The following is a 10,560-nucleotide window of genomic DNA, read 5'->3' as shown; positions in this document are numbered from 1 at the left end:
TAAGATAGATACAGATAAGGGATACACATAGGATACAGATAAGATAGATACAGATAAGGGATACAGATAAGATAAATACAGATAAGGTAAAGGACAGAGTAACATATACTGCGGATGTTGAATGTTTGACATCCATGCATACACGCACCTTCACTTTCGATTTGTCAGACTTCCGTTGTGCTACGGCTACCCTAGCCGTGATGGGGCTCTCCTGCTCTATGACAACTGGCGCCCTCTGTCGCCTCCTGCGCACGCAATTGTTCCTCGATTCTGCCTGCTGGCCAGCCTTCTTGCTGCGAGATTTCTTGCCAGCAGGTGACGTTGTAGCTTCTGGCGGCTCCTATGGGTAGCAGAGGCATGCCATACTGATGAATTTGGCATTTAGCAATCACATAGAAAATAACCTGACTTCGAGATAAGTACAAACAAGTTTATCACCTGTTATTTACGGATGGTTTTTTGTAGTTATAAAGAATGCTGAACAAAAAACAGCCCATACCACAAAGCTTGGAACAATGATTAACACTAACAAATTTTTCGTTTGTTTTTTCCCCAAGAGCGATTTGAGCGATTGTGACAGACACGTAGCAGATACAGTGCCGTACAAGTTCGCTGTTTTTTCTTTGTTTAAACTGCATGTTATTTAGCAAAAAACTTTTTGCATATATAACACTACACTCGATCTCTCGAAATTAATGCTACAAAATCGGTCGAGCGTTGGCATCGTCATCTCGTTAGCGCAGCCTCTCACCTGAAACATGCCGAGATCAGCGTCGTTCCACGTCGAGTTCCACTTCTTCCTCCTCTTCGAAGCATCCTCGTCGTCCGACCACCGAAAATCGCCTCTCAGCCTGCTGCTGCTGCTGCTGCTGCGCGCTCGCGCCGCCGCCGCCGTGGTGGCGCCCCCTTTCTTCTGCGCACCTCCCTTCCTCGCGACGTGAGTCAGGTTCCTTTTGATGAACGAGTCGGTGTCCGACTCGAAGTCGAAGGAGGCCTCGTCGCGCGGGGGAGACTTCGGCCGATCCTTGGTCTTGAAGAACTTGTAGCAGGGCTGCGACTTTCTCGGCTTCGCACGAGTTGCTGATTCGTCGTCGTCGTCGCTATGCGTCACTCTAGGTGGCGCCACCGAGTCTCCCGTCCTCGTCGCCGAGGCATTTCTTTCGCCGAGAGGCGCTCTCGCCACTTTCAATGTGCGCGCAGGTTGCCCTCTTGTTTCGGGCATCGGCGAGCGGTCTCGCCGCATCTCGTTGTCGGAGTCGTCGGAGGAATCGGACGACGACTGAAGCTCCGTCGCGATCTGACGCTGCCGGATGGCGTTGGCCTGGGCCCTCGCCTGCCGCGCGGGAAGGCGTCGCACCGCTGCTGCCGCATGCTCGACCGGCTCTCCCTCCTTGCTCTTCCCGCCACTTCTCGCTTGTGTTCCTCCTCCTCCTCTTTCTCCTCCTCCTCTTTCTGCTCCTCCTCCTCCTGCTCCCTTGCCCTTCTCCTCGTCTACGGAGGAGAGGCCGCCGGGATCGGCGTTCTTTTTCTTCAGCTTCCAGCTGAAAGCTTCTTCGTTGTACAGGACAGCGCTGTCGTCAAGATCGCTCTTCCCCTTCCCCCGCGTGCTGTTCTCCGGTCGCAGCTTGTCAGGAATCTTCCAGGCACCGCCTCCCACCTTGGAGCGGACGACCTTCTCCCTGCCGCCTCCCTTCGCTGGCTTCTCCCTCGTGGCAGCAGCGCGCGAGGAGGCAGCTTCCCTTTCGTCGTTCTTCTCAGGGCACTCTGTGGGCTCGCGCTTCCCCGAATCCGTCTCCTTTCCGTCGGCCGCGGCGGCGGTGCGTCGATCGGAAGCCCTCCCGGCTCTCGTCTGGGATAGAGGCGGAAGATTCTCCTCTTCCTCGTCTCTGAATTCGAACGTGTCGAGCAGCACCGCCGCAGCGGCGACCTGGGGTGCGATCGGTGGTGGCGCCGTTTTGGAGGTCAGCAACTCGTCCCGCTGTGCGGTCCGTTGCCGCGGCGCAATGGTGGAGGTCGCTCCGTTGCTTGACCCTGCATCCTGCCGCAGCGGTTTCTTCTCGGCTGCCACAGTCTTCCCCGGCGGAGGCTTAACGCGAGTCGCTGCGGGCTTCCTTGTGCTTCTCTCAGCTTCCTCTGCGGTAGGATCCTCGCAGCATCCTTCTCCTGTTGCTGTGGCCGGCAGAGGCTTGATGCGAGTTGACGCAGGCTTTCTAGTGCTTCTCTCAGCCTCCTCATCAGTGGGCTTCTCGCAGCATCCTTCTTTCACTGCTGCTGCTGCTGCAGGAGTGTCGCCTCTCTTGTCCACCTCCGCGCCTCGCCTCCTCTTGTTACCGCTGGAGGATTCGGTTGCCAACTGTTGCTGTGCGTTACGGGATGCTGCTGCTGATGCTGATGCCGCTGTCGCTCGTTGCTTCGCTCCCTTCGCCGCAGTTGTCGGTAATTTCGCTTGATCAACCTCGATGGGCGTTCTTCTTCTCTTCGACGGGGCTGACGCTTCGTTGGACTTATCCTCCTCCTCCTCCTCCTCCTCCTGCTCTTCATCCTTACTGAGTTTAGTCGGCATGCGTGCCTGGGAGGTGGCTTGCGTGCTGTGGGTTTGGGAAGGACCCTCGGTGCGCTCCGTCACCGTGCTGAGTGCGGGGCTGTCCGACGCCTTCTCCACGGACTTTGTGAAAGCCACCGTGTCGACGGCGATCACCTTCTCTCGGAATCTCTGCATCTGCATCGTAGTTATCGAAAATTAATCGATCTACGAAATCTGATCTAACACGTTCCGTTGTTCTCGAAACAATTATAGATTCTACGTATTTACGCGTGAGCGTGTACTAACATGTACTAACGTGTACTAACTGTATTTTCCGTTTATGCCGATTGCTTTCAGAAAGATGTGCCTGTGTACGCGTGCAAATGCGAATTTGAAATATCGTTGTATACCTTTTCCTTGTCTTTCAAGGTGCACAGTGACAGATCTGATGGCTCACAGCTTGTGACATCCGCTGGCGCTTCCCTTCGCATGACCTCAATGGGAGATGTGACGACACGTTCCACAAACGAACGCGCAGCCGAGACAGAAGTGGATGTAACTGCAGACAGAAGACAGATGTGCGATAAACTGATATTCGATGGGAAAACATGTCATGATTTATAGGCTAAAAATATTATTTATAAAAATTATAAATTATAATTATAATTAAAAATTATAAATATTATAAAAATATATGTTAGCATAAATTGCTTAAATTACCACATATGAAATTTTAAGAGGATAAGATGCCATGAATGTGAACTTATATGGTAATGAAAACTGAAAACAACTAATAATTTACTAATAATTAAGCTAATTTAACTAAATAAACTAATTAAACTAAAAGGTAATTAACTCTGTACTTGATTTATCTTCCTTGCTCTTTATCTTAGATGCTGGGGCATCCCTGTCTTTTTTCGATTTCTCTAGGGAATCGTCTGGTTGAGTATCAGGCACGACTCCATCCTGTAACATATATATTTTTTAACATGCTCACACATGTACATAGTCATACATACATACATATATTATATATATATATATATATATATATATATATATATATGTGTGTATGTATATAGCGTTTGTGTAGGGGTGTATAGTTAAGCACGTGTATGAATCTATCTACGTACGTATTCGTAAGTATACTAAACTTCACATGACGTTGATGAGTAAAAAACATTTTTTCCTATTTCACATTTTCTACCTCTTGGCTGGCAGCAATGCTCTGGGCAATCCGACTTGACCTTCTTCTCTGGCTGCAGTCATCCTCTACTTCTAATCTCTGGCTCTGTCTCCTCCCAGTACTGGGCTTGCTAACTTCGCACTCTGGCAAAACAAAACGGCAAATTCAACTTTAATAGATACTGACTACTTAATTATCATAATACAGATTAACCTATGGCTCGAAATAGTTGCTCGTTATTTTAATACTGATGATTAAGCTGCGGATGCAATGCTGGTTGAAACATCACCATTATTTATAAACATTAGGCTATCACAATAAATTATATCATATTAATTTCTACCTTTTTCTGTCGATTTATCCTGCTTTCTCTCCGGTTGTCTCTTACTCGTGAATTTCTCTTCAATGCCCTGTTTTACCAGTGGTTTTGCTTTCGTATCTTGTTTCCTTGATGCAGGTTTTGCATCTGTATCTTGTTTGCGTGACTTTGATTTTCCTTCTGTATACTTCTGTGTCGTTGCAGGTTGTTTTATTTCCGCATCCCGTTTCTTTGTTCCGAGTTTCGCTTCCGTATCTTGTTTCCTTGATTTCGGTTTCCCTTTCGTATCCTGTTTCTTTGTCGGCAATTTAGCATCTGCGTCCTTTTTCCCCGATGGCAGATTCACACCTGCATCTTGTTTCTTTGCCGGCAATTTTGCATCTGTGTCCCGTTTCCCTGATGCCAGTTTCTCACCTGCATCCTGTTTCTTTTCTGCTAATTTCTTCTTAGCCTAAAGTAAACATCACACATGACAGAATAAGCGAAGAAACCTTAAAACGAGTTGAATGAAGATTAAAATGAATGAATGCACCACGATTGAAAGAAGCATGAAGAAACCACTGCAGTACTAACGTGCACCCATTGTAACTAAATTAACTGAAGACTTACGTCACCGTCCCTTCTGGCTGTAGTTTCCTCCTGATCGCTGATGACCACTTCTGGAGGTTCCGGGTCGGTCACCTCGGTGTCGCTGGTGCTGGTCTCGGCCTGCGCCGGGTGTGTAGCGGAAGACGTCTGCACCATCACCAGGGGCGTCTTCACTCGTTTGGGCGTTCGCTTGCTCGACGTAGGTGTTCTCACTTGGTTGGTGGCCGAGGCTGAAAGGGATATACGGGCGCGTGAACGGCTGCGTGCTATATGTCTTTCCATCTTTCTTGTCTGTCCACCTTGTTTGTCTATGTACCAGATTCTACATTCATCAATATATACAGTAATATTCATTAATGTTCGTCTTCTAGTAAGGAGGTGAAATGTGTAGAAGCTTAGTAGGCGAGAGCCACACACGCACCTGACGCCTGCAGAATGTACGGCTCTGCCACCGATACTTTCTGCTGTACTTGTGGTATTGTCATGGTGACCAGGGGCACGGACACCTTGCAGGTGCTGCCGAGTGAAGCTCTGTCCTGCTGTGACTGGGACTCTGCCAGCGAACTCGCTTGATCACGTAAATACTTCATCATCTGCAAAACAGACGGAAGGATATTGACACTGTAGTCTGTTAATTGTATTGTAACTACGATTTCACAAACACTCACAGACAGTTAATTGATTACTTTAACGATCACAATTTAATTGCTCTGAGGCCCATCGTCAGTAACATTGTAAAGTTAACGCTAATGTTAATGATATCAACGGTTTACGAGTCGAAGTTAATGTTAAGACTAATGTTAAGACTAATTTTGGTTCTGACAACGGGGCCCCTGGTTTCTATGATTCTCTTTGCTCCTCTCGCTCCATCGTTTGAGCTCACCAGCTTTGACATTCCCGGCACCCAGTTTGACGTGCTGGCTTCAGGGGTCTGATTGTGCTTAGCACCGACCTGTGACGACAGACCATCTCCCAGGACTCGCGACTGCACAGGGGTGGACACCTCTGACTGCTTTATCTGCTCTCAGAGTGGTGAAAGGCAAAAGAAGGACGTGTATAGCGCTGTGTTGTGTAGGGAAATCAAAGATGCTCATGAATGCTGAGGAAATGATGAGGAATCAGTGATACTGAGGATTCAGGGATGCTGGGCCATTGGAGATGCTGAGGAATAAAAGATACCGAGGAACGAGGGATGCCAAGGAATAAGGGATGCTAAGAGATGAGGGATGCTGTGGGAAAAAAGATCCTGAGGGATAACGAATGAGAAGGGATAAGGGATGACAAAAGATAAGGGATGATAATTAGCAATAGGGGATGCTGGTGAATAAGGGATACTGAATCATCTGGCAATCCGAGGAATAAGGAATGATGCTGGGATGGCACATGACTGCACATTTCCAGCCCATCAGTGCTGTTTCTATTTAATGTGAGAGAATTAGTAGCGACACTGACCTTAGCCAAGCAGGCATCAGCCGGCGTTTTGATGCTGAAGTCACTCGAGAACAAGATGAAGATGTGATGACTGGTCAAGTCAGATGCAAAACTTATCAGATCTTTCGCTTTAACCGACAGCGTGATCTCGAGAATTTTCCCTTCTGTTGTTTCTATAAATCAAAGGTGATCAGCACATATGTAGCAATACCATACACGAACACATGCACATACATGAACGCACGCACATACGCGAAGACATGCACATACGTTCACGCGTATATGTGTGTGCACGTTTTCGTTCATACTGATCACTTACGTTATATATATATATATATATATATATATGTAAAAAAAGGAATGAGTAAATGTGTATAAGGAATAACAACATCAGCAAGACACATGTGCGGTCACAGTGTTCACATCAATCGCCAAACAATCATATACAATTTCGTTCCGCCTCAACAGTTCTCGACCCGGCGGGTCCGAAAAACCTATCTCGCAACGAGCGGCCACCGGGGGGCGCACCTCTGACGACGTATCGGTCAACGACGTGGTTCTTGATGACGACCGTCTCCCACAGGTCCTCTCCCTGCGACTCGCTGCCCGGGTGGTCGCAGAAGAAGCTCACCGTCCTGCTGCCCGTGTTGAAGTCCACCCAGTAGCTGTCGTAGCCCGTGTCCTGGGGGCGGTGAAGCTACGCACGCACGAAGATGATGATCGGCAGGTTAGCCATATGGACACGCGCGAAATATAACGTATTGAATCTGCGAAATTCTGCATTTACTCGCGGTGTGGTTGCAACACGCCAGTTGCCGAGTGGCTAACAAGTTATCGAGTATAAGTCGCTGGGATTTACCTGTTACATTTTTTTAATTTATCATATGCATTTTTATTTGGGAAGACTAATTTACTGTTTTTGAACTTAAACTTAGTCAGGTGATATATAGCTTCACCCATGCATATATGACATGGTTTGAGACATTTTGCTTCTTTCCGATACTACACATTCAAATTATCTAGAATCATCCCAAAAACATAGATGCAAAATTAGGCAAATGCTATCATAAAACCCAGCGGAGCCTTTTGGAATGCAACTAAACTGTGAACATATGCAATCACAGACACGGCATAAAACTGACCACCATATATCATGGCCAGCCATTGGTCGGGTGCACAGCGCCACCTACCTGGAAATCTCCAAAGAAGATTGATAGGCAGGGAAATGAGTACACAGCCCTCTTGGACCCGCTCGACTCATTGAGTCTGTTTAGGAAGCTTCGGCAATCCTGTAAAACATCAAAATACACAACAGCCATCGGACTGAGAAAAGGTTGTTCATGGAAATAACAACAAGCTATCAAATTTTTCAACATTTATCAGACAACTGAAAACGGTGTTGTATGCTAATCATCTTATCCTTCAATATCATTGAAGAAGACCTATCTGGCTAAGCAAGATACCCAGACCCCTTGGATATTGTTGCCATGTAGGTTAAGCTCATTCAGGTTGCATATGAACGTGCAAATGCATACAGTAGAACAATTTTATTTCTTGAGCGTCATTCTTCAAACGTCCAATCGCAACAACGACTGGCTTGAACTGCCTGTCAATCGTGCCAGGTGGTTAGGTCAGACAGTAATCATACCAGCTCAAAGTCAGCATCACGAATGCTGAGAAAGCCGGTGACATCTCTGCTGGTGAACCAACCAGTCGCCAACGTGGCTCGCTCGCACTTCTGCGTCAGCCGAAACAGCACCTCAGTCAGCGCCACCTGCATTTCGTAATCTGAAATTACAGCAAATGAAATTTTCGCAGACTACCAAGATCTCGGCGTGGGATGTTCTGACCAGTGCTGTCTAGAGGCTCAGTACACGACCTACATCCGCAATGCCTTAGAAACCCACTCGGTAGGTTTCACCATGTCAATTACTATTTTTACAAGGATACCTAATGGAATTCATAGGGAAACTGACGAATGATGACAAAATCTGGTGTAGTTGTATCACAAATTTGACACCCTGCGCATCCCAAATAGCCCATGCAAATAGTTACACACCACATTCTGAACACTGACAAAATAACTACGTTCCTTCTGCAATATTACACATGAATTTTAATATGAAATTATGAGTTACTCAAAGATGCAACCCTTTTACAGATTTTATTCGTACAGAAAACACTGCAAAATAAAGTATATACATACCTCCACAAGTCAACAACAGATGAGCCATATTGGACCTGAAAACAACGACAAACGAAGCAATTAAATCGGGCCGACATCATAAACACCTAGATATGAAATCCACGTGGAAACCTCTCGACTATTGTAAGGTGATGTAGTTACAGACGACCGCACGTGTTCCCTTCACGTGCTTCACTAGGGGGTCCTTAATGTGATTCCCATCTCGGGCTTCGTCTCGCTTACATGTCGGCGTTGGTCCTGTTCGTCAGGCGAGCGTCGACGGGACAATGTTCCAGCAGCAGATTCATTGCCTTCAAAGCCTGCAAACACATGAATCGCCCACCCGTTACCACACGCGCGCGTGAGATGCGGTAAAACATTTACACTTCAGCCAGAGAACGTGCGTGCTTCGTGACTGTATTTCGCCAGAGAACGTGCGTGCTTCGTGAGTATATTTCGCCAGAGAACGTGCGTGCTTCGTGACTGTATTTCGCCAGAGAACGTGTGCGCTTCGTGACTGTATTTCGCCAGAGAACGTGCGTGCTTCGTGACTGTATTTCGCCAGAGAACGTGCGTGCTTCGTGACTGTATTTCACCAGAGAATGTGCGTGCTTCGTGACTGTATTTCGCCAGAGAACGCGCGTGCTTCGTAAGTATATTTCGCCAGAGAACATGCGTGCTTCGTAAGTATATTTCGCCAGAGAACGTGCGCGCTTCGTGACTGTATTTCGCCAGAGAACGTGCGTGCTTCGTGACTGTATTTCGCGCGTAGTGTATTTCAGTAGTGGTGCTATAGTACCTCCATCCTGATGACAAAGGAGAATGCCTGCTTCTCATCCAGCACCACCTCCAGCATCTTCTTGTAAAACATCACCACCAGGAGACCTTTGGCTGTAATAGAAAGTTTATTAGTGAGTGCACCATGTCTATATATACATATACATATAAATATATATGTGATGAAATACCACAATTTTTATCTCATATTGCAATTTGTTTCTTCCATGCAAAAACATATATACCTTTACAAAAATTTAACTCTGTACCAGCACAACAAATGCCTCCAGGGTATTTAATTCCCAATCTCTCTATTTCCCTATCCTGTGGCCGTATTAGCTTATGTTGGCCTTCTCTATCCACATAAGTTCCCCAATATCCCTTGGAGCTCCACACTGCATTTTATTTACATCACGCATTGTGTCTTACTTTATGGTCATACCAATCCCCTTACGAATCTATTGCATTTACTCATGCTGTGATCTCTAGATTAGGTCTATATCAAAACCAGCTAAAGTACTACTTTTAGTTCAAGTTTAATATCAATATTTTTCTTCTGAATATTTAACTGCAGTAAGTATAACTGGCTCCATTCATTTAGTTTCATATGTAAGCTTTTATTAATTGAACTCACCGTTTGACCCCAGGTCTCCTATAGCCTGTAAAAAAAGTGGTGATAGTAAAATTAATATGACTCACAAAGAAATAAGAATGGTGGTAGAAACGTGCAGGTAGTGAGTGCATGTTCTCTCTCTCTCTCTCTCTCTCTCTCTCTCTCTCTCTCTCTCTCTCTCTCTCTTTCTGTCTCTCTCTCTTTCTCTCTCTCTCTCTCGTCATAATAGCAATTAGCCAAGCATCCCTCAGCAACTTCTAACCAAGCATACCATGTGTCTATATGTGTTGGTAGGTCTGCATGTCTCTCTCCATGTCTCTCTCCTTTTATTCAGCACTCTATTTCTCTGTCTCTCTCTCTCCGTCTCGCTGTCTCGCTGTCTCTCTCTCTCTCCTCTCTCCTTTCGCTCTCTCTCTCTCTCTCTCTTCTCTCTCTTGAGCGCGCCGTCCGTCCGTCCATCAGCCTGTATGTTCGTCCGTCCGCCCGTTGTCTGTCTGTCCGTCTGTCTCTGTCTGTCTGTCTGTCTGTCTGTCTGTCTGTCTGTCTGTCTGTCTGTCTGTCCAGAGACAGACAGACAGACAGAGACAGACAGCAGCCTGTATGTCGGTAGGTCTGCATGTCTCCCTCCATGTCTCTCTCCTTTTATTCAGCACTCTATTTCTCTGTCTCTCTCTCTGTCTCTCTGTCTCGCTGTCTCTCTGTCTGTCTGTCTGTCTGTCTGTCTGTCTGTCTGTCTGTCTGTCTTGTCTGTCTGTCTGTCTGTCTGTCTGTCTGTCTGTCTGTCTGTCTGTCTGTCTGTCTGTCTGTCTATCTGTCTGCCTGCCTGTCTGTCTGTCCGTCTGTCTGTCTGTATGTCTGTCTGTCTGTCTGTCTGTCTGTTCGTCCGTCCGCCCGTCCGTCCGTCCGTCCATGACAGACAGAAAGACAGCCAGACAGT

The 10,560-nt window shown here is 46.8% G+C and overlaps 1 protein-coding gene across 3 annotated transcripts in view; it reads right to left on the bottom strand.

Moving 5' to 3' along the window:
* Nucleotides 1-10,560, bottom strand: part of LOC106806241 — a 31,982-nt gene that overhangs the window by 16,984 nt on the left and 4,438 nt on the right. For all 3 annotated transcript variants that reach the window (XM_014808111.1, XM_014808110.1, XM_014808112.1), the window contains 17 exons: nt 9,645-9,669; nt 9,033-9,124; nt 8,477-8,553; nt 8,255-8,289; nt 7,697-7,836; nt 7,239-7,337; nt 6,577-6,745; nt 6,070-6,221; nt 5,501-5,635; nt 5,039-5,210; nt 4,639-4,847; nt 4,054-4,480; nt 3,732-3,853; nt 3,388-3,490; nt 2,935-3,083; nt 752-2,719; nt 149-340 (listed from right to left, as the gene is read on the bottom strand). In XM_014808111.1, coding sequence (XP_014663597.1) covers nt 149-340; nt 752-2,719; nt 2,935-3,083; nt 3,388-3,490; nt 3,732-3,853; nt 4,054-4,480; nt 4,639-4,847; nt 5,039-5,210; nt 5,501-5,635; nt 6,070-6,221; nt 6,577-6,745; nt 7,239-7,337; nt 7,697-7,836; nt 8,255-8,289; nt 8,477-8,553; nt 9,033-9,124; nt 9,645-9,669 — 4,266 coding nt within the window. The remainder of the gene's footprint in view (nt 1-148; nt 341-751; nt 2,720-2,934; nt 3,084-3,387; nt 3,491-3,731; nt 3,854-4,053; nt 4,481-4,638; nt 4,848-5,038; nt 5,211-5,500; nt 5,636-6,069; nt 6,222-6,576; nt 6,746-7,238; nt 7,338-7,696; nt 7,837-8,254; nt 8,290-8,476; nt 8,554-9,032; nt 9,125-9,644; nt 9,670-10,560) is intronic.

This window comes from Priapulus caudatus, unplaced genomic scaffold (genome assembly GCF_000485595.1).
Source record: "Priapulus caudatus unplaced genomic scaffold, Priapulus_caudatus-5.0.1 Scaffold149, whole genome shotgun sequence".
NCBI lineage: Eukaryota > Metazoa > Priapulida > Priapulimorpha > Priapulimorphida > Priapulidae > Priapulus > Priapulus caudatus.
The sequence above is the reverse complement of the archived record's forward strand: the minus strand, read 5'-3'. Positions and strand labels throughout refer to the sequence as shown.